The sequence below is a fragment of the Bubalus bubalis genome, chromosome 8, assembly GCF_019923935.1.
Source record: "Bubalus bubalis isolate 160015118507 breed Murrah chromosome 8, NDDB_SH_1, whole genome shotgun sequence".
Taxonomy (NCBI): Eukaryota; Metazoa; Chordata; class Mammalia; order Artiodactyla; family Bovidae; genus Bubalus; species Bubalus bubalis.
Genome location: NC_059164.1, coordinates 42745593 through 42773269, shown reverse-complemented (window position 1 = coordinate 42773269; position 27677 = coordinate 42745593). Strand labels below are relative to the sequence as shown.

The window sequence follows — 27677 nt, the reverse complement described above, 5'->3', positions numbered from 1 at the left end:
CTGTAAAGAGCAATATTGCACAGGAACCTGGAATGTTAGGTCCATGAATCAAGGCAAATTGGAAGTGGTCAAACAGGAGATGGCAAGAGTGAACGTCAACATTCTAGGAATCAGGGAACTAAGATGGACTGGAATGGGTGAATTTAACTCAGATGACCATTATATCTACTACTATGGGCAGGAATCCCTTAGAAGAAATGGAGTGGCCATCATGGTCAACAAAAGAGTCCGAAATGCAGTACTTGGATACAATCTCAAAAATGACAATGATCTCTGTTCGTTTCCAAGGCAAACCATTCAATATCACAGTAATCCAAGCCTATGCCCCAACCACTAATGCTGAAGAAGCTGAAGTTGAACGTTTCTATGAAGACCTACAAGACCTTTTAGAACTAACACCCAAAAAGGATGTCCTTTTCATTATAGGGCACTGGAATGCAGAGATAGGACGTCAAGAAACACCTGGAGTAACGGGCAAATTTGGCCTTGGAATATGGAATGAAGCAATGCAAAGTCTAATAGAGTTTTGCCAAGAGAACGCACTGGTCATAGCAAACCCTCTCTTCCAACAACACAAAAGAAGACTCTACACATGGACATCACCTGATGGTCAACACCAAAATCAGACTGATTATATTCTTTGCAGCCAAAGATGGAGAAGCTCTATACAGTCAGCAAAAACAAGACCAGGAGCTGACTGTGGCTCAGATCATGAACTCCTTATTGCCAAATTCAGACTTAAATTGAAGAAAGTAGGGAAAACCACTAGACCATTCAGGTATGACCTAAATCAAATCCCTTATGATTATACAGTGGAAGTGAGACATAGATTTAAAGGACTAGATCTGATAGACAGACTGCCTGATGAACTATGGACGGAGGTTCATGACATTGTACAGGAGACAGGGATCAAGACCATCCCCATGGAAAAGAAATGCAAAAAAGCAAAATGGCTGTCTGAGGAGGCCTTACAAATAGCTGTGAAAAGAAGAGACGTGAAAAGCAAAGGAGAAAAGGAAAGATATAAGCATCTGAATGCAGAATTCCAAAGAATAGCAAGGAGAGAGAAAAACCCTTCCTCAGTGATCAGTGCAAAGAAATAGAGGAAAATAACAGAATGGGAAAGACTAGAGATCTCTTCAAGAAAATTAGAGATACCAAGGGAACATTTAATACAAAGATGGGCTCAATAAAGGACAGAAATGGCATGGACCTAACAGAAGCAGAAGATATTAAGAAGAGGTGGCAAGAATACACAGAAGAACTGTACAAAAAAGATCTTCACAACCCAGATAATCATGATGGTGTGATCACTCACCTAGAGCCAGACATCCTGGAATGTGAAGTCAGGTGGGCCTTAGAAAGCATCACTATGAACAAAGCTAGTGGAGGTGATGGAATTCCATGAGCTCTTTCAAATCCTAAAAGATGATGCTGTGAAAGTGCTGTACTCAATATGCCAGCAAATTTGGAAACCTCAGCAGTGGCCACAACACTGGAAAAGGTCCGTTTTCATTCCAGTCCCCAAGAAAGGCAATGCCAAAGAATGCTCAAACTACTGCACAATTGCACTCATCTCACATGCTAGTAAATGCTCAAAATTCTGCAAGCCAGGCTTCAGCAGTATGTGAACCGTGAACTTCCAGATGTTCAAGCTGGTTTTAGAATAGGCAGAGGAACCAGAGATCAAATTGCCAACATCCGCTGGATCATCAAAAAAGCAATAGAGTTCCAGAAAAACATCTATTTCTGCTTTATTGACTATGCCAAAGCCTTTGACTGTGTGGATCACAATAAACTGTGGAAAATTCTTCAAGAGATGGGAATACCAGATCAGCTGACCTGCCTCTTGAGAAATGTGTATGCAGGTCAGGAAGCAACAGTTAGAACTGGACATGGAACAACAGACTGGTTCCAAATTGGAAGAGGAGTTTGTCAAGGCTGTATATTGTCACCCTGCTTATTTAACTTCTATGCAGAGTACATCATGAGAAACGCTGGGCTGGAAGAAGCATAAGCTGGAATCAAGATTGCCGGGAGAAATATCAATAATCTCAGATATGCAGATGACACCACCCTTTATAAAATGAAGAGGAACTAAAAAGTCTCTTGATGAAAGTGAGGGAGGAGAGTGAAAAGGTTGGCTTAAAACTCAACATTCAGAAAACTAAGATCATGGCATCTGGTCCCATCACTTCATGGCAAATAGATGGGGGCACAGTGGAAACAGTGTCAGACTATTTTTGTGATTTTGCATTCCAAAATCACTGCAGATGGTGATTGCAGCCATGAAATTAAAAGATGCTTACTCCTTGGAAGGAAAGTTATGACCAACCTAGATAGCATATTCAAAAGCAGAGACATGACTTTGCCAACAAAGGTCTGTCTAGTCAAGGCTATGGTTTTTCCAGTAGTCATGTATGGATGTGAGAGTTGGACTGTGAAGAAAGCTGAGCGCCCAAGAATTGATGCATTTGAACTGTGGTGTTGGAGAAGACTCTTGAGAGTCCCTTGGACTGCAAGGATGTCTAACCAGTCCATTCTAAAGGAGAGCAGTCCTGGGTGTTCATTGGAAGGACTGATGCTGAGGCTGAAACTCTAATACCTTGGCCACCTCATGTGAAGAGTTGACTCATTGGAAAAGACTCTGATGCTGGGAGGGATTGGGGGCAGGAGGAGAAGGGGATGACAGAGAATGAGATGGCTGGATGGCATCACCGACTCAATGGACATGGGTTTGAGTAGACTCCGGGAGTTGGTTATGGACAGGGAGGCCTGGTGTGCTGCGATTCATGGGGCCACAAAGAGTTGGACACGACTGAGCAACTGAACTGAACTGAACACTGGGAATGAGGGGATCCTCCTCTGCCTGCACTCAAAATATGGTGGTTGGGTTTCTCCTCCAGCAGAGGCACATGGACCAGTCCCTGGGCTCTGGAGAGGAGACTCAAATTTGGGTTCTTTGTAAAGCATGGCAGGTGATTCCAATCAGCAGGTAGGGCAAAGACCCGCTGCCTTAGAAATGCTGACTGGAAGCATTAGTTGGTAATAAGAATCCCTTTTCATCTGAGAAGACTAAGCTCTTTTGATTTACATCACTGCTCAGTAAGGGTGGACTCAGGTGACCTGCCTCCAATTAAATGGCTTAACTAATAAAGCTGATGGGGTGGTGAAAGTGAAGTCGCTCAGTCGTCAGACTCTTTGCGACCCCATGGACTGTAGTCCACCAGGCTCCTTCATCCATGGAATTTTCCAGGCAAGAGTACTGGAGTGGGTTGCCATTTCCTTTCCCAGGGGATCTTCCCAACCCAGGGATCAAACCTGGGTCTCCTGTATTGTGGGCAGATGCTTTACCATCTGAGCCACCAGGGAATCCTAGGGATGGGGTGGGGTGGGATGTTAATCTTTCAGTGGTCTTTCAGGAAGTCATAGAGTCCAAGGATACTGGAGGAGCCTCAAGGTATGCCTGTGGCTGCCACTGTGCCTAAGGTAGAGGGAGAGCAGCTGGGAAAATGCTCACGCTCCCCACTCTCCCCCACACCAGCACGTACTCTGCATCTTTTGCTTCAACTATCGGCTGCTTTGCTGAACACACAAGGTATACTGTTGGGGGAAGACAGAACCATCTCTGGCTGCTTTTAGCACCAGAGACGATGTCACTCCTCACCTGAAACTGCATGCTTTAATGCAAGCGCTTGTGGAAAGAAAAATCCACCCACCATGACCTCTCAGGGCCAGTCACTAGAAACTAACGCTGGTGGTGGAGCAACCACCGTCGCCAGTCTGCCGTGCAAAGCTGCTCAAGAAGGCTCCGGTCAACTTAGAAACCCAGCCCTCTGAATGTCAGTTGGCCGGCTGAGGTCAGAATCTGCCCGACTGCATGCCCTGCTGCCCCTCTCAGTGGCTCCTTTAAAGGGCCTCACAGAACGCTGCTCCCAGGGGTGAGGCTGCTGTGTGGAGGAGGTGAAGAGGCCTGGAGGGGATGCAATGAACAATGGAAGGCCTGAGGAGGCGCCGCTGCTCCTTTTGCCAGGGGCTATTTTCAAAGCAAAGGATGATTCCGTTATGCATACTCAAAGCAACTGTGAGTACGGAAGACACGGGTCCTAAATGGCTCCTTCTGATCTCAAATCAGTACATTTATTTCAAGTTTTTATCTTTTCTTCCTCTAATATGGTTTTTAGAGAGTTTTGCTCTTGACTCCAAAGAGTCAGGGTCAGGTTCCCAGTAGTTGAGGAATATGTTTTTTGGCTACATTTACATGGCTCGATAAATGACCCAAAGAAGAACAAGAGGGTAGTTTCACTGTGCTAATAAAATGGCAGCTCTTCCCTGTCCTGGCAAACATTGCAGGCCATAAGCCAAGAGGGCTGGCTGCTGTTTTTTAGGACAGTATTCTCTATAAAGGCTTCAAGTCTGGTTAAATTTCAGGAGTCTCTGGAGGGCTGGGGCTGATTAGGAGGGCATGGATTCCTCTGGGCTGTAGTAACGCATCTTTTAAAAGTCTGGACTGTGGAGTCCAACTGCCTTGATTCCACTCTCTGATCAGCCTCCCCAGTCAAGGCCAACCAGCACTCTCTACTCCTTGACTTTCTTCTTAGGAAAATGAGAGGATGGGACTTGCCTGGTGGTTGAGTGGTTAAGAATCCTCCTGACAATGCAGGGGACATGGGTTCGATCCCTGGTGCAGGAAGTAAGATCCCACAGGCTGTGGGGCAGCTAAGCCCGTGAACCACAAGTACGGTGCCTGTATGCCCTAGAACCTGTAACTCACAACAAGAGAAACCATCGCAATGAGAAGCCCATACCCCACAATGACTGCTCACCACAACCAGAGAAAGCCTGGGCACAGCAATGAAGAGTCAATGCAGCCAAAAATAAATAAGCTAGAAAAAAAAATGAGTTGTAGTGCCCAACTCCAGACCTGTTATAAAGTTTGAGGGAGCTCAATAACCACGTCACCCATTAGAGTGCCAGACACATAGTCGATACAAAGTAAATGCAAAGTGAATTAAATGTTGTTGTTATTATTGGTTGACCACAAAGACCCTGTCCTCTGGAGACTCTCTGAAGGCCTGACTGGACTGAATTGCCTGGAATTACTCTGAATGAGTCAGCTTTATCCATATCTACAGTATTACAGGGAGTGAACCCTGGAGATGTCAAATGCAGCTAAATGACAACTGCCAGACCCTCAAGACCAGGACTTCATCAACACATCAATATATACGATATGCAGGAATATACCAGCATCCTCTTCAGCTGAGTAAAGCCTCTGGATCAGGCCAGCAGGGCACAGCTGAGTGAAAAGAACACTATCCTTTGAAGTCAGAAGATGGGTTTAAGTACACTGTTTATTGCTTACTTGCTATGTGACCTTAGACCAATGTATCTGGGCCTTAATTTTCTTAACTGTTAAATATTAATTACTTTCCTTCTTAAAGTTGCCTTGTATGAAGTAAAGACATGATACAAATATACAGTGGGATATATTATTTTTCTTATTTGTATTACCTGACAAGAACTTTTTTAAAACAGTAAAAATTTGGGGGCTACATTTTAGCAACTGAAATTGCTACAAAAGGCTTTGGATGTCGCCAGGTAAGCTGGATGGACCCTACTGGTTCTGTGTGTGGCAGGTGGAGTCTGAGAGGGGGTGCATCTGTGTGGGGAGCTTGTGTTCTGGAGCTTCTTATCAGCCTTAAAGACCAAGAGAAAGTTGCACGGGACTTGAGTTTTAAACGGAACTTAAGTTTTAAAAGAATTTGTTTTAAAAGTACAGATGCTCTATTGACTTCTGAGGGTAGAATGGATTGGTCATGATCTCCATTTATAGCCACTTGAAATAACCAGCAAAGCTAGATAAGGCTTATGGATTCAGAGAGCCCTAGAGGATGGTCTGTTAGCACTTTCCTCTTTTGTAGCATCTAAGCTTGAATGAGTCAAGCAAGTCAAAGATATTTTAACTTGATGTGTGACCACTGTCTTCATGGTCAACTTGCCACATTGCTGTTTTAGGAAAGAGTGAATGCTAATCAGCCTTGCACTTTATTTTTGGCAGTGCCTTTCCCTAGGACACAGGCATCCCCAATTTACTGAGAAGTATAAATCTTAAGAGATGTAAATTTGCCTCAAAAACTTAAAAATTGAGAACTGATATACTCTGGTATAACTATTACTTTCACCAAGTTTGATTTTTGCCAAACTCTAACCTACAGCAAATGCTAAAAGAATAATGACAATTACTGGGGTATAAATCTTATCTCTTTCAAGATCAAGCTCATTCTCTTTACTCTTTCATCTTCCCGGGGGTAGCTTGATTAAAGGTAAATGGGGGGAAAAAGGTAATTTGTGTCATAACTTGTATGTCTATTATGAGGAGGTCATTTTTATTCCATTATTTTATGAGAACTATTTAATAAAATAATACGATTTCCCCTCCCTAAATTTATAGCGCTATTACTCTTCCCTTTCAGGATCCAAAATTCCCTGGGCATTCTTTCTCTTAGTAAGACTGACAACAAATTATTTCTAAGTGGAAATACTGCTTCTTTTAAGTAGGAGGTCTTTGAGTGTATGTGTTGTTGTGTAGTTACTCAGTTGTGTCCGACTCTTTTGGAACCCCACAGACTGTAGTGCGCCAGGCTCCCCCATCCATGGAATAGGCATGTGTATGTATGTGTATAAAGAGAGAGAAAGAATGTGAGAGAGTGTGTGTGTGTGTGTGTGTGTAGGCAACAGTAGAGACGTTTTCCTCCTCTCTCAACATAGCCATGAGGAAAGCAGGTTGGTTGTTGTCACTGCCGTTCCAGGGACAGAATGACAAAGTTTCAGAGCCACATGGAGTGGTGTTAGTATCTCCTCAGACTCCAGTTCCGCCTTTTGCTGAACACAAGGGAACCGCTCATTCTTAATGCAGAGCTCTGGTACTGCTTTTTATGTCTGTCTTTTCTTCCACAGCAGTATAGAGGACTGGTTAGATGGCAGCAGACTGAGAAATCTTCACTGTCTCATTTGACAAATATCTTTGGAGTAACTATCAGTGGTAGCACTCAGGATACAGAGGTCAACAAGACATCATCAGTGCCCTTGTAGAGCTAACATACCATTTGGGGGGCAGTATTTGGCAAACAGAGGCTCCCACCAAGAGATGGACTCTGAGAATCAATGACAAAGTCAATATGACATTCAAAAAACAACTTCAGTGTTATCATTTGCTACAAGTGGGGATAAATGTCAAATGTGGATGGAAACTTAAGACTCGAGAGATTTTGTTTGGGAGACTTTGCCCAGATGCTTCAGGATGTATCTTAGTGGCAGAGACCTAGGTATATGGAACAGCAAGAGCCATTTAAAGATCTTTGGTTGGGGGTCTGATACTCTTTAGTTTCTTTTCATCCATCTATTCATTCAACCACAGGCTGAGTAGCCTATTCATATCCCTAAGGCAGAGTGAAGTGCTCACAATTGGGAATATGAAAATGAATTTAAAACCTGTTCTTTCTGACCTTGTGCAGCTCACATTCTAATGAAGGGCGAAGGACACCTAAAGAAAGAGGTACAGTACAATTTGTTAAGCACAGTAATAGAGTTATATACTGACTGATATGAAGACATGGTACAATTCCTTAGAAAGGTATTTTAGAGAGAAAGTACCTGAGTAATGATGGCACTTTCATGAGCCTTTTCAATTTCAGTCAACAATTTTAAGGTTATGTATATACATGGGGTAAGTTCACTTTCCCTTCATCTGAGATGGAAGATTCATCTAACATGAGCCTGTTTCCTTTACAACTACATGCAACTCTCTTAGGAAAGAGCATGGATACAGTGAAAGCACTTTAATATTAAAGTTAATAAGCCTAGATGAATTAGAGATATTTTAACTTTTCAGGATCACTTGACCTTCCTGCTTTACCATTTCTTTGACCAACTTCCCTTAAGACAGACTGACCTGAGATTTCTTCTTAAAAAAAGAAGGAAAAATAAAAAAAAGCTGTAGTAGCATCATATGCTTATTTCTCAGTCATGTTATGCTTACTTTAATATATGAAACAGTGTGAGGGGAAAAACTCAACTGCTTTCTGAGCAATTCATCCTTGGCTACTGCACTTTTCTTTTTCTTTTTGCCTCAAAAACTTTCCCAGTTGGAACCAGAGTTAGATCAAAGAACAGCTTTTCTGTAATCAATGCACTCTGGCTTAACTCTGAAACAAGCTGGCTTTACCTGTAATTGAAAACATTTGGTGACTACGGCAACTCCCTTATTAACCACCAAGATCTGGGAGTGCTTGTTTCCTGGTGAACAGACAGACATTCTCTCTTCCCCTTTGGTGGTTTGCTTTCAGGCAAGGAGCAAACCTCTACAGGAATATTCAGGCTCCTTGCAGCCTTACCCCATGGAACTTAACATCTATATGGGAGATATGACATCTCTTCTCCATCCCCTATTTCTTAGTTCTTCCCTGCCAGCAGCCTTCCCATGATGAGTTCTGATATATGTCTTAGGATACTGGCTCTACTGAACACTCAGCAGCTTTGCAACCTTGTTGCAAACATCAAGGTCAAAAACCGCATGGTCCCTGGTGTCCTGGTCCTGCCAGCCTTGTATCTACAGAGCCTGGATGATGAGTCCACAGTTGAGAAACTGAGGAGCTAGAAACTTAATACCAAGGGAAGGCATCTCACATTCAGAAGTAGGAATGTCTCTAGTATCAGGCTCAATAAAGATGCTGATGAGATGACCTGGGTCATCATAGGTAAGGCTGCTGACCATCCAGTTTGAATTGCTTTCACCATGGCTTCTGTGGGCTAAAGGTCATGACCATGGAAGAGAATAAGCTAAAAGCTAAGCATCTACTCAGAGCTCTAACAAACTGGGCTACAGTCAAGTCGTGAGGCCACATGGGGAGCCGCTGCTTTTAATCAACTTCCTTTACCAAATAACTCATGATAGATACAAAAAGAACAAAGCTAGCTATGGACCAACTGCATGACAGCTTCAGCAACCCTTATTTGCCACGCAGGAAATAACTAAATCAAAAGCTATAATTAGGAAAAGATTTTAAAATTAGTTTTTATTAATAGAATTAAGCCATATTAAGTCTTGAGATGGTATCACAAATATGTTAATAAAGTGTTCTTCCCAGATGAAAATGTATATGGACTAAAATATTTAGGAATCACTTACTTCATGTTAGTGTGTAACATTAAATATTAAATATATTAACTGGTAATATAAAGTAGTTTAATGACATTTTGCATCACTAAATAGCCAGGTAACTGCTTATCCATGTTTATAAAATATATAGACCAGATCCCCATCGACGGGATTTAAAATTAGGATACTCATTAGTCAGAGACTGGGCCCTTTTATAAAGAACCAAGCAATGAGCTCTGTGTGTATCATCTTAATAGGGAAGGAAAAGAGATTAGGACGAATTAGATAACCTGCAAATACATTCTCCTGTGAAAACTTAAAATGGGGTTGAAGGGAGAAGAATTTTCTTTGCTAGGTATATGTCTAGCTCAGCTGTCTGGAGAAGCTCTGGCATGGAACTGCCTGAAGAGAAGAAAATGAACGGGGTTATCTCCTGGTGAGCCTATAAACGCGCCAGCCCAGATCTTGTGTGGAAGCATCTTGCCTTTTTGGAGGCTGCTGAGCCTCCCTGGATTCGCTAAGGATGAGCTGCTGCCATCTGACTCCCTGCTTTCTTTCCTCTGCCAGTCAGTCACTCAGGAGCCAAGCCTCAGGGTTGTCCTCTCCCACTTGCCCGTAATAAGGTACTGGCAGTTCCCCCCGTCTCTGCCTGCCTTTCCACTCCTGCCTAGTTGAGGCCCTGCAGTCTGCTCTCTCTCTACAGCACTGTGGTGGCTGTCACCTGGCCATTGCTGCCTCCACCTCCAGCCTCTCCTTTGCTACCCCATTGCTCTGTCTTCACTGTCTGGCCTCCATGGCATGGCCTGAGGCTGAATGGTAGGCTTTCCGGCTTTCCTTCCTTCCCACTCGAGCATGCACCTTACCCTCCAATCAAATTGTTTTACCTGCCTTGACTCTCAAGCCCTCGCTTTGATTGATTTCGCCTGTGACTGGATTGCCCCACTCCCTCTCTGCCTCCTAAAAAGTCAGCCTATTCGTTCAAGGCTCAGTCAAATGCCACCACATTCTGGAAAGTCTTCTTTGAAAACCTCACAGGGAAAGATGTATTTTGCTCATTTCTTCTGAGCATCTGTTGGCTGATATTCACTTTTTGATAGGCTTTTTGGGTCATGCCTACTATGTAGGAAGCGTGGCTCATTCATCTTCTGTTCCTCTCAGTGGTAAGGTAAGTGCCTTGCACCAAAAACTTTGACTTAAGGAATGAGTCAGGTCAAGAGAAAGCCTTGCCCAGGGGACATTTTGGAATGAAGGCTCTGCAACTCAGTGGGTAACAATGCGGATATTAGAATGTCCTCACTGGAATGTCTCCTACATGCACAGTGTGTTAAATTGGGGTACTGCTTTACGTTTTATGGGGATAGTATTTCAGAAGAAAGCCTGGGTGGAGAACATGGTGATTCCCCAGGAGTTGCCTGAAAGTCCTTGTGTATATAACTCATGTTCTCACCCATACATCTATCTACATATGATAATCGAGAGAAATGAATCAGTCACCCTCTGAAGGAGTCAGTCTCTCATCTTCCTTCTCCTTGTTCTCTGAATACTAAAATATATTAGAGACACTTTGGATAATATATAGAGGTGTAAAATCTGGTCAGTATTTCTTGCTACTCAGAAAAAAGATACTATTAAAATCTGAATTTCCCTCCAGTTTTTTTTTTTCTTTCTATGACATTTCTCCTTGATACCCTCATATTTATACAAACTAGATTTTCATTTCATACTGATTTTGTGTTGGAGGAGTGGTTTAACCTGGGTTCTCCATTCACCCAAGAATGGATTTCAAACATAAATAGTTTTATTGATCTCTTCTCTTAGTTATGATGCATTCTGATGAATTTCCAGTGAATATAAAGAAGGCTGGGAAATTTTTAAAAACTGGTTTCAAAATTAATTTTTAATTTATTCTGTCCTCTCCGCTTCAAACGTTTGATGCACTGCTTTTGTTTTAAGGATACAACGTGATGATAAAAAAGACCCTGTGGAATAAAAGGTGTGAGGCAATTTCATAATCACAATAGTCTCATCACTGCCACAGTCGCCAGTCTGATCTGTAAAGGGCTTCTCCCGAGAATGGTCAGTGCAAACTGCAAACCAGGTCAAAGATGAGGAAGGAGAAGAGGTTAAACTTATTTCTGGCTCAGAACACAGGGCTAAGGCCCGTGGCTGAAGTTTCCTCCTTCTGGAAGTTTCACTTCGTGCTCACTCCTTGGCTCATGCTTCTTAGCCTGCTTGACTGAATTCCTCTCTGAGCTGTTCTTCCACCACAAATCATGGTGGGGGCTCTGTCCTCGCACCTGTAATCAGCTCTAGCTTCTAACAAATGGTTGCAGACAGAACTGCAATTTCATGATGTTTTAGTGGCCGGCAGTCAAGCACCTAACAACCATTACCATCTCCTCTCCACCCAGATCGTGGAGGTGGGCGGATGGGGGATCCATTTGAACGTGATAAACAAAACCCATCGGCTCCAAGGATACAGTCTGCCAGGTTGTGCCTGATGGCATCCTCTATCAATATCCCTGACTGAGAAGAACTCTCAATGTGATGCTTTCTTTATAACAGGGATGGGATGTTTTTTATAACAGGCAGGGATGTCTCCATGTTTTCTTATTCATTTCAGAAGGGGAAAATGAGAGCTTCCAGTATTTAGGGTCTCACTGAACATCGATGTGCTTCAGAATTTATCTCTGTAATTTTCCACACATTTATGCTCCTGGAAAAACTCACTGTAAGATCTTAGGGTCTTTTGGCCTCTGAAATATGCCACTATTTTTCTCTTTAAACACCATTTTATACATTGGGACTGATAATGAAGGCTGTCTGATACCTGTGTAAAAGGCCAACAAATCTTTCACGATGGAGAAAATTTCTTATATCACCAGGTAGAAGTTGTCCAAATTTTCTATATTAGGAAGTTGTCTCAACTCTGTTAGCTATTACATATTTATTAAGTGCTACAGCTGTGTGTGTATAATACATTCTCAGACTCAGTTTTGTCCTTGAATAGTTTTTAACCCTTAGCCATAAATCTGTTTCTATAAGAAACCCTAGGGATCTTATATTTAAATTGCCTGATGGTTTTAGACCAATGTTACTGACCAGTATTCAATTCATTTAGTTACTCTTTTCCCCCCACACTATAGTCTCTTCAAATTAAGCCCATCTTGCTAAAAACAAGACAGTGGCTATTTAAAGTGAAGACTGAATAGGAATGAATATTCTCAGCGCAGTCAAGGTGCTCCATAAGACAGCTCTTTTTGGAAGTGTCAAGGGTGTCTGCTTTGGACAGCAACTAAATGACACAGGAGTATTTCCCATCGGCTGCTATTGTTCAGCTGGAAATATTACTGAATGAATGGGGAGAAGGCAAGGAAATGGAAATGTTCATTTCTACACTGGCGTTGTAGGTTAGTGTGATCAGAAATTCCTCTTGCATCTTAGATTTCTGAACTGCAATGTGGAGACGATTCTCCCAGGGGTCTGATCTGTCTTGATCTAGTTTAAGGAATTCTCAAAGACCTGCTTGCTTCAAAACATCATCTCACAAGAACTTTCTTAGTGAAATAGCACATATTTAGAGGTGAAGGCACAGTTCACCAGGAAGAGTGATAGTTAGATATCATGGGCTCCAAGGGTCCCCTTAAATATTACCATCTCAGCCGGTTCCCCAAATGGAAGCATTTCCACACTTGAGTCAACAGGAATGGACCTCAAAATCTTCTGTGCCAGAGGACAGATACCTCTGAAGTCAGAAACCACAGCCTCCTCTGCCGGCCATCCCTCCCTCAGACGTCAGGCTGCTCGGGTTCTGTCGCTGCCTAGTGTGCTACAGGCGCAAGAGGTCCAGTGCCACAGGTCAGGCCCGCCCTGGTGAGTGACCACCCAGCACTCACTCTGAGTGCCTGCAGGGCCCTTGCTGTCCAGAACACTTTGGAAGAAACCCAGAGGAATGTCAGTGGTGCCCTGGGCCTGGGCCTCCCCTTGACTAATTGCTCTTCCCCAACGTAATATGATACACAGATGCAGACAACTTCTAAGTTATCTGAGAAGGCCTATGATTTCTTGAACTGTCAAGGAAGTGTATTATGAAATTGCACACACAGCCCTCTGCTTCTCTGAGAAATATTGCTAGTGCTGTTTAAAAACAAACTAAAGAAAATGGAAGGGATGATAACAGTAAAACAAACTGTAGGTACACATACATTCGAAGCAATTGTTGGGCTGCACTCTGTTTTCCAATTTTGAGTGGAGTCTTCTTGTGCTCCAGCCTGAGGGTTGGTCAGAGAACCTGTGGTTCAGCCTAGTCACCAGGTTATCCATGAGTTGTGGGAGCCCCAGAGAGCAGGGCTGGGGCCTGAGGGGTTTTGCGGGCTGTGTGGGGCAGCCTGGCCTTCCTGCCCAGCTCTGACCCTCAGCTCCTGGTGCTTTTTATTAGATCACAAGGCTTCTGCTAGAGCTCATAACTGCTTGGCTATTGGAAAAGATACTTTATTATAAAGTTTACTTCATCACCAAGGAGTAGCTCCCACATGGGTCCACACGATTCTCTGACTTTGTCTACCCTCCTGCGAGAATGCAGATACTCTGCCCCAGTGGTTGTACTTTCCAAAGTTATCCTGAGGAACTAAAGATACATGGCAAGACGTAGCTGCTGCTGCTGCTGTTTAGTCACTAAGATGTGTCTGACTCTTTGTGATCCCCTGGACTGTAGCCCGCCAGGCTCCTCTGTCCATGGAATTTCCCAGGCAAGAGTACTAGAGTGGGTTGCCATTCAATTTCCGGGGATCTTCCTGACTCAGGTACTGAAACTGTGTCTCTTGCATTCACCTGCCAATGTAGGAGACTTGGGTTTGATCTCTGGGTTGGGAAGATACCCTGGAGAAGAAAATGGCAACCCACTTCAGTATTCTTGCCTAGGAAATCCCATGGACAGATGATATAGCCACAAAGATACTCTTCAGTAATTTTCACAATAGTGGAGAAATCAGAAAAAAACAAGAGAAGTTCAAGTAGGACGTTGGTTGAATGATAAACCTTTATAACAAAGTGCTAAGCAGTTGTGCAAAATGATGTGCAGAAGGGTATTTTCTATTGTGGAGAGGCAAGCAGATTGGCAAATGCATCAAGCAGGTTTCCAAACAAAATGGTTACATTTTCAAGAGAGAGGAAGAAGTTTTTCCTTCTTTTGATAATTTCTTTGAGATATTCTATAACTAGTGTGTATTATTGTGTTAAAAATAGTAAAAGTTATCTTAAGAAGCGATGCCCTCTGCAGCATCACTGGAGGATAAATGCAGCCACAGAATGACAATAGGAACAGTCTCTCAATTGAGATTTAAGATCCATCCTTTTCTTAATTTCTGTCTTAAGAGTTAATTTCTGAATGTTAGCCGTTCATAAAGGCGGTACCCTGGAACGCTTGGTGAAGAGACCCAGTACAGAGGGAGTCCCAGGGTATGGCGCCTCTGAACTAGCAAGTTTCCAGGCAAGGGTCCTCTCTCCCTCCTCTGACTTTCTTGGTCACACTGGTCCCAAAGGTGGGTGAAGACCTGGGAGGACAGACTGGCCAGGTACCTGCCGCAGGAATGTGTTCTGTTCGGAGATGGGAAAGTGAGGCTAAATGTCTTCTCTCAGGAGAAATCTATTAACTAGGACTTTGGAAAAATATAGGTGACATCTCCCTGTATTTTTTCCTCTCAAGTCTCCAGCCTGGGCAGCAGTTTGTGACTCACTTCCCCCACACCCTGTCCTTTCCCTGCTTCGAAGTGGAAGCATCCGTTTCCTGGGGTGGGTGGACTGAGGACCGATCAGATGGAGAAGGGTGATGAGAAGTGAGCAAGCGGGGAGAAAAAACTTTGTGCTGAAAATCATTTACCCTTTGCTAGGAAACGGAGGTGATCGGGTTTTTTGGCATTCTGTTCAGCTGTCCAAACTGAACTTCCAGCTGCTGTGAGGTGTTAAAGGATAAGTTCTAGCTTTTTCAGTTTTCAAGCGCACACGTCCTCTTGTGGGGTCTGCCTCAGAATTAGCTGGATCCAACACTATGTTCTTTATGAATTGAGTTTACTTTGCACTTTCTCTTACATATATATATATATATATACACACACACACACACATATATACATATATATATTTAAATAGAGAAGTTTAGTATAAACATAGGCAAAAGGTATTGCAGTTGGTTAAAAGAATGTACTTTCCAGACTGGAAGGGTAGGAATTCTCTTTAAAAAAAGTCTCCCCCACACTCAACTTACTCTTTTGGGCATCCTCCTCATTTTAGTGTGTGTATGTACTGTGTTCTCATTATTTTTAAGTTTGTTCTCTTTTTTGTCTTTTTCCTAATAGACCACAATCTCCTGGAGGGCAGGGCCCGACTGCTGCTATATGTCCTTTCTAGTCACTCACTCGCTCCTTCATTCATGCAGTGCAGCACAGGGCACCGTTGGGTGTGAAGTTCAGACCCACTGAGCTAGCAGTCATGGCTTCTGTCCTCTGGAGGTAAACAGTTCTCTCAGGGGCCCGCATGGGGCTCTGGGCTTGCTAACTGATGAAACAAAAATAATAACCTCCTAAAAACTTTCATAAACAAGGTCACAGAAAGGCACAAAGGATGCCATGCTCTTCACAGCACATTTTGCAATAACCAAATAACCCGGGAAGGCATTTCCACTTCCATGCCTGTCACTGTGGTGAGGGCTGCAGCCGTCACCGGAGGCTCCTGACGGATGGGAATGCTTTCGCCTCGTCATTGAGTCACTGAGCCTCTGGGTGGGGAATGCGGGCTGTGTGTTCTATTAGCATTTGTCTGTTTTGATATCTCGGCTGGCAGGACAATTGATATTCCTCTTTCCCAGTGAACCTGAATATTGCTTCAAAGAGGCCTTCGTGAAAAGAGGTGGGATGCAAAGGAACGGAAATATTTAAATGATCTCTGAAATGTCATGAGACTGGAATTTTCTTTTCTACCATGCAGTCCTCCTTCTTTATTGTCCCAGTGGAACCCCAAGGCTACCCTATTCCAAAATGAACCAAAAGCAAGAACCTAAACAGCAGCAATGAGAGAAGCAAAACAGAAAACTCTGTAGAGGGAGAAGGGATACTAATGTCAATCTTACTATAACAGGCTCCTCCCTCCAACTCATGGCTCCTTTAAGAAACATGAGGCTTCTCATCTAATGGCCCTGAGGGAAGCACACTTCAGCACGTTTTACAAAATAAAGCTCAAAGAGAAGTCCTCTGTTTTGAATTACTAAGCCTTACAGATGCTGGTTCTTATAAGAGCCCTACGTGGTGCTGTTTTTTTTTTTTTTTTAATTCATAAAACTGATTATCTTAATAATTTTAAATGTACACTATGGTACTATACATCCTCTTCATGGACCACAGGCTTGTCATAGTGAAAGGGCTTGTGTAACTCAGTAAAGCTATGAGCCATGCTCTGCAGGGCCACCCAAGGCAGATGGGTCATAGTGAAGAGTTCTGACAAAACGTGATTCACTGGTGCGTGGGACACCTTATCTTTGACAAAGGAGGCAAGAATATACAATGGAGAAAAGACAATCTCTTTAACAAGTGGTGCTGGGAAAACCGGTCAATCACTTGTAAAAGAATGAAACTACAACACTTTCTAACACCATACACAAAAATAAACTCAAAATGGATTAAAGATCTAAACATAAGACCAGAAACTATAAAAATCTTAGAGGAGAACATAGGCAAAACACTCTCTGATATACATCACAGCAGGATCCTCTATGACCCACTTCCCAGAATATTGGAAATAAAAGCAAAAATAAACAAATGGGATCTAATTAAAATTAAAAGCTTCTGCACAACAAAAGAAACTATAAGCAAGGTGAAAAGACAGCCTTCAGAATGGGAGAAAATAATAGCAAATGAAGCAACTGACAACTAATCTCAAAAATATACAAGCAACTCCTACAGCTCAACTCCAGAAAAATAAATGACCCAATCAAAAAATGGGCCAAAGAACTAAATAGACATTTCTCCAAAGAAGACATACAGATGGCTAACAAACACATGAAAAGATGCTCAACATCATTCATTATCAGAGAAATGCAAATCAAAACCACTATGAGGTACCATTTCACACCAGTCAGAATGGCTGCGATCCAAAAGTCTACAAGCAATAAATGCTGGAGAGGGTGTGGAGAAAAGGGAACCCTCTTACACTGTTGGTGGGAATGCAAACTAGTACAGCCACTATGGAGAACAGTGTGGAGATTCCTTAAAAAACTGGAAATAGAACTGCCATATGACCCAGCAATCCCACTGCTGGGCATACACAATGAGGAAATCAGAATTGAAAGAGACACGTGTACCCCAATGTTCATCACAGCACTGTTTATAATAGCCAGGACATGGAAGCAACCTAGATGTCCATCAGCAGATGAATGGATAAGAAAGCTGTGGTACATATACACAATGGAGTATTACTCAGCCATTAAAAATAATACATTTGAATCAGTTCTAATGAGATGGATGAAACTGGAGCCTGTTATAGAGAGTGAAGTAAGCCAGAAAAAAAAACACCAATACAGTATACTAACGCATATATATGGAATTTAGAAAGACGGTAATGACAACCCTGTATGTAAGACAACAAAAGAGACACAGATGTATAGAACAGTCTTTTGGACTCTGTGGTGGTGGGGGTGGATGATTCGGGAGAATGGCATTAAAACATGTATAATATCATATAAGAAATGAATCGCTGGTCCAGGTTCGATGCAGGGTACAGGAAGCTTGGGGCTGATGCACTGGGATGACCCAGAGGGATGGTATGGGGAGGGAGGTGGGAGGGGGGTTCAGGATGGAGAACACGTGTACATCCTTGGTGGATGCATGTTGATGTATGGCAAATCCAAGACACTATTGTAAAGTAAAAAAATAATAAATTAAAAAAAATGTAAAAAAATAAAAAACAAAAACGTGATTCACTGGAGGAGGGAATGGCAAACCACTCCAATATTCTTGACATGAGAACCCCATGAACAATATGAAAAGGCAAAAAAAAAAAAAAAAAAAAAAAGATATGACACTGGAAGTTGAGCCCCTCAGGTTGGAAGGTATCCAATATGCTACTGGAGAAGATTGGAGGGCAACTGCTAATAGCGTCAGAAAAAATGCAGAGGCCGGGCCAAAGTGGAAATGACACTCAAGTTGTGGATGTGCCTGGTGGTGAAAGTAAAGTCTGATGCTGTAAAAATCACAAATCAAGGTAAATTGGACACGATCAAGCAGGAGATGGCAAGAGTGAACATTGACATTTTAGGAATCAGTGAACTAAAATGGATGGGAATGGGCAAATTTAATTCAGATGACCATAGTATCTACTACTGTGGGCAAGAATCCCTTAGAAGAAATGGAGTAGCCTTCATAGTCAAACAAGAGAGTTCAAAATGCAGTACTTGGGTGCAACTTCAAAATGACAGAATGATCTCTGTTTCCAAGGCAAACCATTTAACATCACAGTAATCCAAGGCTATGTATGTCCCAACGACTGATGCTGAAGAAGCTGAAGTTGACCAGTTCTATGAAGACCTAAAAGACCTTCTAGAACTAACACCAAAAAAGATATCCTTTTCATCATAGAGGGTTGGAATGCAAAAGTAGGAAGTTAAGAGATACCTGGAGTAACAGGCAAGTTTAGCCTTGAGTAAAAAATGAAGCAGGGCAAAGGCTAACAGAATTTTGTCAAGAGAACACTAGTCATAGCAAACACCCTTTTTCAACTACACAAGAGACAACTCTACACATGGATATCACCAAATGATCAGTACTAAAAACAGACTGATTATATTCTTTGCAGCTGAACATGGAGAAGCTCTATATAGACAGTAAAAACAAGACCTGGAGTTGACTGTGGTTTAGATCATTAGTTCCTTATTGCAAAAATCAGACTTAAATTGAAGACAGTAGGAAAAACCACAAGGCCATTCAGGTATGACCTAAACCAAATCCTTTATGATTTGACAGTAGAGGTGACAAATAGATTCAAGGGATTAGATCTGGTAGATAGAGTGCCTGAAGAACTATGGACAGAGGTTTGTAACATTGTACAAAACCATTCCAAAGAAAAATAAATGCAAGAAGGCAAAACGGTTATCTGAGGAGGCCTTACAAATAGGTGAGAAAAGAAGAAAAATGAAAGGCAAAGGAGAAAGGAAAAGATACATCTAACTAAATGCAGAGTTCCAGAGAATAGCAAGGGGAGATAAGAAAGCCTTTTTTAAGTGAACAATGCAAAGAGATAGAGGCAAACTATAGAATGGGAAAGACTAGAGATCTCTTCAAGAAAGAGAGAGAGATCTCAGGAAAGTTGGAGAGATCAAGGGAACATTTCATGGAAGGATGGGCATGATGAAGGACAGAAATGGTAAGAACCTAACAGAAGCACACTTGATTAAGAAGAGGTGGCAAGGATACACAGAAGACCTACACTAAAAAGGTCTTAACAACTCAGATAACCACAATTGTGTGGTCACTGACATAGAGCCAGATATCGTGAAGTGTGACGTCAGGAGAGCCTTAGGAAGCATTACTACGAACAAAGCTAGTGGAGGTGATGGAATTCCAGCTGGGCTATATCAAATCCTAAAAGATGATGCTGTTTAAAGTCTGCACTCAGTATGTCAGCAAATTTGGAAAACTCAGCAGTGGCCACAGGACTGTGAAAGGTCAGTTTTCATTCTAATTCCAAAGAAAGGCAATGCCAAAGAATGCTCATACCACCATACAGTTGTGCTCATTTTGCATGCTAGTAAGGTTATGTGCAAAATCCTTTAAGCTAGGCTTCCACAGTACATGAACTGAGAAATTCCAGATATACAAGCTGGGTTTTGAAAAGGCACAGGAACCAGAGGTCAAATTGCCAACATTTGCTGGATCGCAAAGAAAGCAAGGGAATTCCAGAAAAAAACATCTAAACTACTTCTTCATTGAGTACCCAGAGCCTTTGACTGGGTGGATCATAATAAACAGTGGAAAATTCTTAAAGAGATGGGAATACCAGACCACTTTACCTGTCTTCTGAGAAACCTGTTTGTGGGTCAAGAACCAACAGTTAGAACCTTACATGGAACAATGGACTGGTTCAAAATTCGGAAAGGAATAAGACAAGGCTGTATAATGTCATCCTGTTTACTTAACTTATATGCAGAGTACATTATGAGAAATGTCAGACTGGATGAATCACACACTGCAATCAAGACTGCCAGGAGAAATATCAACAACCTCAGATATGCAGATGACACTACTGTAATGGCAGAAAGTGAAGAGGAACTAAAGAGCCTCTTGATGAGGGTGAAAGAGAAGAGAGAAAAAAGCTGGCTTAAAACTCAATATTCAAAAAACTAAGATCATGCATCCAGTCCCATCACTTCATGGCAAATAGATGGGGAAAAAGTAGAAGCAGTGACAAGTTTTATTTTCTTGGGCTCAAAATCACTGTGGATGGTGACTGCAGCCAAGAAATTAAAAGACACTTGCTCCTTGGAAGGAAAGCTATGATAAACCTAGACAGTGTATTAAAAAGCAAAGACATCACTTTGCAGACAAAGGTCTGTACAGTCAAAGTTGTGGGTTTTCCAGTAATCAATTATGGATGTGACAGTTGGACCATAAAGAAAGCTGAGTGCCAAAGAACTGATGCTTCTGAACTGTGCTGGAGAATACTTGTGAGAGTCCTTTGGACTGCAAGAGATCAAACCAGTCAATCCAAAAGGAAATCAACCCTCAATTTTCATTGGAAGGATGGATGCTGAAGCTCTTATACTTTGACCAGGTGATGTGAAGACCCAACTCATTGGAAAAGACCCTGATTCTTGGAAAGATTGAGGGCAGGAGCAGAATGGGGCAACAGACGGTGAGATCATTAGATAGCATCACTGACTTCATGGACATGTATTTGAGCAAACTCTGGGAGACAGTGAAGGACAGGGAATTCTGGCATGCTGCAGTCCATGGGGTCACAAATATTTGGACACAATTTAGCCACTGAACAACAACAGTAACAGTACTGTTATTTATACACAGTCCTCTAGAACTTTTGTTTCATCTTGTAAAACTGTTACCCTGTGCCCTGTGCCTGCTGAACAATGCCCCTTACTACCCTGAACCCCTGGTTAACCACCATTTTACATTCTAAGACTTGACTGCTTAAGTACCTCATATAAATGGAATCATGCAGTATTTGTGTTTATATGATTTGCTTATTTCACTTAGCATAATGTCCTCAAGTTTCACTCATGTTGTTCCATGTGTCAGGATTTTTTTTTTAAAGAATAATATTCTACTTCTTTATCTATTTGTCCAAAGATGGACATTTATGTTGCCACTGCTGCTGCTAAGTCGCTTCAGTCATGTCCGACTCTCTGTGACCCCATAGACAGCAGCCCACCAGGCTCCCCCGTCCCTGGGATTCTCCAGGCAAGAACACTGGAGTGGGTTGCCATTTCCTTCTCCAATGCATGAAAGTGAAAAGTGAAAGTGAAGTCGCTCAGTCGTGTCTGACCCTCAGCGACCCCATGGACTGCAGCCTTCCAGGCTCCTCCGTCCATGGGATTTTCCAGGCAAGAGTACTGGAGTGGGATGCCATTGCCTTCTCCGATGTTGCCACTAGCTCTTAGCTATTGTGAATAATGTTGCAATGAACTATGAGTGTGCAAATATCTTTGAGATTCTGTTTTCAATTATTTTGGATATATACCCAGAAATGAGAATGCTGGATCATATGGTAGTTCTAGCTTTAATCTTTTGAGAAATCTCCATACCATTTCCTTAGTGGCTTCACCACTTTACATTCCCACCATCAGTGCACAAGGGTTCTCATTTCTCTACATTCTTGCCAAAAACTTGCTATTTTGTTTTTTGGTTTTTTTCCCAAATAGTGGCCAGATATGAGGCAATATTTCATTATGTTTTTAATTTGCATTTCCTTGATCCTTAGTGATGTTGAACAGCTCATCATATGCTTATTGGCTATTTGTGTATCTTTGTGGTCCAAACATAACACAACCAGGGGCTTCTAGCTAGAGCTTCTGTGGGCCCCACAGCTTTGGGTATGGGAAGACTGGGACTTGGTTCCACTGTATTTGACAGCTGAAAGGCAATCAACATTTCACTTCTGTGCTGAATAAGCAATGAGGTTTCCCGCTCCCCGCCCCCCTCCCCCACCACCCATGGCCATTGCCTAAAATTTCACTTTGAAAACAAGCTAAAGATATTGATTTCTGTATGCCCAGGGGTGATAAGCTATTGATAGAAATAATAGGAAAAGGCCACTGAACAGATGTATGTCACTTGTAAAATATAATTTTTCTCCCTCCTGGCACTTGATATGAAAACACAGAGACATCTTAAATATAAAAAAGAGCTATTAAGATATCCTGCTATTTTTTTTCCTGTTAGTAAATTTTCATAATGAATTGCAAAATGATCCAATTCAGTTTTCAAAGGCACTGTTAATAAGAGGTGATCTTTCTCCAGAAAAACCTTGTATATGACAGCAACTCCAAGTAGTCCTGTGAAAAATGATTGTGTCCAAGCATTAATGGTGAGGTGATGAGGGACAGCAGGCACTGTGTCCCTGCGCACCAGTCACAAGGTAAGCAAGCCTGGAGCAGGTGAAGAGGCAAATTCTATATTCTCAGTCTCCTTTCCTGACCTACCCTTCAACCCCAATTTTCTGGGCTCTTCCCTGGAGACCCCATCTGCTAAAGCCACAGGGCTGATTCACTGCTTGTTGTGAATCACTATTTAAATGTCCACACACATCTTGAAATTCCATATGGCTTTTTATCCCAGATTAGTTCATTCACTTACTTTCAATGCTAGAACTTGAAAGGAACTGAGACATCAAAAAACCAAACCTTATCATTTGTATAGGCGAGGAAACGAGGCCCTGAGAAGGTAAGTAATTCTTGAAAGGCCACCCAGTTTGTCAATGGCATCATTTCTGAATTTTCCCATTTCCGCCCCCCCCACCCCGACAATGGCTGTGCCATCTTCCCAAATACTTGGGATTTTGTCCAGGGATAATTTTTGAGTTCTCCTAATTTTTATTCCCTTTACGTCAACAGTCACCAAGTCTTAAAGATTATTCTTTCAAGACTCTTGATATTGTCACTTCTGCATTTTACTTCTGCTATTTTCAGCACCTCAATCCCCGTTCCTGAATTCCCTCAGTTAATGTAACAGCCTCCGTATATAATATTCCTACTTATCTGATCTATTGGTGATTCTCCACTCAGGCTGCTCAGTGCACTGACCTGGGGTGTGTTTCAAAAAAAAAAAAAAAGCAGCATACCTCGCACTATCATCACTCTTGGCACCAGTCTGTTTTACTTGGTTTGGGGAGGAGCCTCTATTTTTTTAACAAAGTCCCCCAGGTGATTCTAATGAGTAGCTGGATTGACATAGGTCCCAGCTACCCATGTGAAAGAAAACACCTTATAGAAACAAAACTTAGGGTGAAGTGAAGTGAAAGTCGCTCAGTCGTGTCTGACTCTTTGTAACCCCATGGACTATACAGTCCATGGAATTCTCCAGGCCAGAATACTGGAGTGGGTAGCCTTTCCCTTCTCCAGGGGATTTTCCCAACCCAGGTCCCCCACGTTGCAGATGGATTCTTTTACTGTCTGAGCTACCAGGGAAGCACAAACTTAGGTTAACCAGAGACAATTACCTGGAACATTCAATTAGCCAGTTTTTCTCCATTCAACTCTGAACGGAAAGCAATATATTACAAGAAAATAAGCAAAACAATCAGGAAGTTATTAACAAATAAACATCTGCTTCTGATTTTGGTTGAGATGGTCAGTGGAAATTTGGGCCATCCTCCTATAAACTAAAAGCCTGTGTATAAATTTGCTCACTTCCTCTCATGAGTGCACCAAAATAACAACTAACTGCTGAAGAACCATCAATCAAAAAGACTAGAATCTACAAAAAATGATATTCTACATCTAAAGACATAAAGAAACTGCAAAATGGTAGATGGGGCACATGTGTGATATAATCAAATCTCATACCCCACAGGTGGGTGACGCACAAACTGGAGAACAATTAGGTCACAGAAGTTCTCCCATAGGAGAGAGAGCTGAGCCCCACACCAGGCTCCCCAGCCTGGGGGGTCTGGCATTGGGAGGAGGAGCCCCCAGAGCCGGGCTTGAGCACAGGAGTTCCACAGGAGGAGGGGAGACAGAGACTCCACTCTGGGAGGGCACACACAAGGTCTCATGCCTGGGCCAGACCTACCTTCTGGTCTTAAAGGGTCTCCTGGGGAGGAGGGTGCAGCTGTGGCCCTCTCTCTGGGTTCATAAAAGCTGGTGGTGGAAATATCAGGGAGTGTTCCTCTGCTTGAACTCTTAGTGGGGGCAGACATCCAGCTGGAGCAGTTAGGACCAAGACTTGGCCCCACAGAACAACGTTTAGGCTCATGCTGGGACTCCTCAGGCCAAACAACCAATAGGATGGGAACACAGCTCCAACCCGGTGGCAGACAGGCTTCTTTAAGACTCCGGTGAGTAGACACGCCCCTAACAAGGCCCTGCCCAGCAGAGGGCTAAGACCCAGCCCCACCCACCAGTGGGCCAGCACGGCCTCTCCCACCAGGAAGCTTTTCACAAGCCTCTAGACCGACTCTCCAACAAGGCGGCAAACACCAGAAACCAGAAAACCACAACCCAGCAGCTTCCGGAATTGAGTCTGGAAACACCACCGGGGACAGGCTGCTCCCTGGGCCCTTGAGTGATCGAGGGGAGTGAAGTGCTAGGACATACGGCACACCCCTACAGAGGGCCACTTCTCCAAGGTCAAGAAATGTAAGAAACCTTCCACATACATAAAAATACCAGTAGAAATTTAGACCAAATGAGATGGCAGTGGAACAAGATAAAGCTCCAGAAGAACAACTAAGTGATGTAGAGATAGGCAATCTACCCAAAATTTGATATAGAATGATGACTTAATGAGACTGCAAGACTTATTTACTCATTCATGTACTTGTTCACTCTCTCTGAAAAGCACTGTTGTAAGAACCCAAGGTAATATCCAGTGTTTGAATTCCATAAAAGGGAGAACATGTGAACACCGATAACCATGTTGCCAAAGAGAGTGAGAGGGAACAGAAGAGATGTATGAGGAGCGATGGGACTTCAGAGGACTAAGAAATCACTTCTGATTGATGGATTTGGGGAAGGATTCATGGAGAAGGCAGCCTTCAACCTGGTTTTTGAAGGAGGACATGGTTTGGGGAAAGGGTTTTCCAAGGTAAGGGATCAGCATGGGCCTAACCATGAAAGTGGAAACACAGGATGATGCAAAGTGTTTCAGCAGCACAGATGGGTAAGAGGCTACTGCGGGAGAGGAGAGATAAGACATATTTGAATGGGGCTGCATCAGGGATGCTCTGAGGACTCATTTAACATTATGTGTGTGTGTGAGAAAAGTCTCCAAGTGGGGCGGTCCTTTAGGACAATCAATTGCTGTGGTATCAGTGATCAGGGAAGATTTACCATAGTAGTAGAGGCTATTTCACCCTGTAGAATGGGCCTGAACAGGAATAGAACAGCAGGAGGAAAGGAGGAGAGGGCCCTTATGAGAAATGGGGAAGTAAATCACTTGAATTTGGGAACTGATTGTATATATATATATATATATACACATACATACATACATACATACATATATATATACACGAGTGTGAAAGCACTTAGATGGTTTTGAGCTGGGCAACAAGGAGGGTTGATGGTTTCTTAATTAATAGGTGATTCAAGAGGAGGAGGAGTTTAGGAGGAGAGGTCATGAATAATTTTGAACGCATACATGTGGGGCATCTGGAGAGAAATATTGAGAGGGCAAGTGGAAGTCTTGGGAATGAAGCCAGAGATGGCAAAACAGACATCAGAGTCATCTGTATGGTGGTAACGGGTGGAGCCATGAGAACAGATGAGGTCCTGGGGGAGGGGTTGGGGATGGGGCATCATCGCACGAGAAGAGAGTTGAAGGAAACCCCTGAGGAGCAATCAAAGAGGAAGGAGAAAATTCAGCTAATACACTGACCACTAGTCTCAGCTTACAGGCCGTCCCAAGGGGATGAAGGGTTGACTCCATCACTGGATGCTGTTACTATGGTGAGGCTGGTGATCACTGAGGGGACGCTTTTCACTGGAGTCCTGATGATGAAATCCAGATTTCAAATGCTGAATGTGTCAGGGGAAAAGGGAAACTCAATAGCATGCCCATTTTCAGGATACTGTGTGCCTCAACCCAAGAATGGAACACAGTACATTTGAGAATGGTTTCAACAAGATGGTGATTAAAGAGTATTTTTTGTAAACAATGAGCACTCTGTTTTTCTTAAACATTCCCTACATACTGAGTTCCTTCAGAGTAGAATTGGTGTCTTATTCATCTTTGTATCCTACCTACCCCTGCCCTCTGAAAAACCAAACCAGAGAAGCCAGGCCTTTGCCCATGACTGGACCTGAGCACCCATGGTCTCGCTGCGGGGGTTCCCAGTGTGGCTGCGACCGTGGGGCAGTGCGCAGGGAAGGCCTGTGGGGAGGCCCTGCGGAGGAGCAGCTGAAGGCCCGTTCCCGCCGCCCTCACAATGTTAGCGTCAGTGGAGTGCTGTGCTCTTGCACTGCGCTGAACCGGCAGGCTAGGCCTGCTCCTCCCCTTTGTTTCCTAACTGCCTCCCATTGCCTTTCTCCCTGCGGCCTCTCTGAACCCCCACCCTGGCTCCCTTCCAGCTCCTCTTCTGGAAGAGATCCCTGGCTCTCAGAAACGCCCTCGCTTGCCACTCAGATGTGACTGTGCCTGGCAGATTCTGCTTTCCTCTCTGACTATACTCTCCTCTCCTCTCTACGCAGCAGGGTCTCTTGGGGAGAGCCCGTCCTGTTCCAGGATGGCCCCTTCCAGGTCTCCTGAAATGCTCCACCCTTGAGCACCACACCCTACTGCCCTGCACCTGGGCTGTTCCCTGAAGGCTCCTCCAGGCACCAGAAACTCACAAATCTGAAGCTAACCTCATCACCTTTGTTCCTAAACTTGCTCCTTCACCCATGCGGCATCATCTTCCACTTAACTCTGGCCACAGCTCTGCTTCCTGAACCCTTTCTTTGTATTCACTATTGACCAAGCTTTATTTCCATCAGTGAAATGCCTGAGGTATCTCTGAAATCTGTTTCCAATGTGCTGTTTCTGTCACGACTTCCCTAATTCTGGTCCTCACATCATTTGCTTCAACTTTTACAATAACATTTTAATTGTCCCCAGTTTCCTATAAAAAGCCATTTTAAATACTATTGAGGCACAATTCCAAATACAGATAATTTCACCCTTCCACTTAATTTTTTTGATGACATATGATTATATAAAATTCAAATTCCCTTATGCAGCATAGAAGGCCCTTTTCACTGAGCCCCATTTTAATGTTCTTTCAGTCCGACCCTCTCCTTTTCCTACTCCTCCAGTATAAGAGC

The 27677-nt window shown here is 43.0% G+C and overlaps 1 protein-coding gene and 1 long non-coding RNA gene across 14 annotated transcripts in view; one reads left to right on the top strand and one right to left on the bottom strand.

The window, feature by feature from the left end:
* MAGI2 (membrane associated guanylate kinase, WW and PDZ domain containing 2) overlaps window positions 1-27677 on the bottom strand; it is a 1452748-nt gene that overhangs the window by 49519 nt on the left and 1375552 nt on the right. Inside the window, exon 23 of one of the 13 annotated variants that reach the window (XM_044947150.2) lies at window positions 24610-26366. The exons of the other annotated variants lie outside the window; for them this stretch is intronic. Within the exon in view, the coding sequence (XP_044803085.2) occupies window positions 26356-26366 (11 nt within the window). The 3' untranslated portion in view covers window positions 24610-26355. Of the gene's footprint in view, window positions 1-24609; window positions 26367-27677 lie in introns of those variants that run through there. 13 annotated transcript variants of the gene reach the window in all.
* On the top strand, window positions 24886-26531 carry LOC123334868. Its single transcript, XR_006553061.2, has 3 exons — window positions 24886-25013; window positions 25266-25461; window positions 26266-26531. It is a non-coding gene; the product is annotated as an uncharacterized LOC123334868 (long non-coding RNA).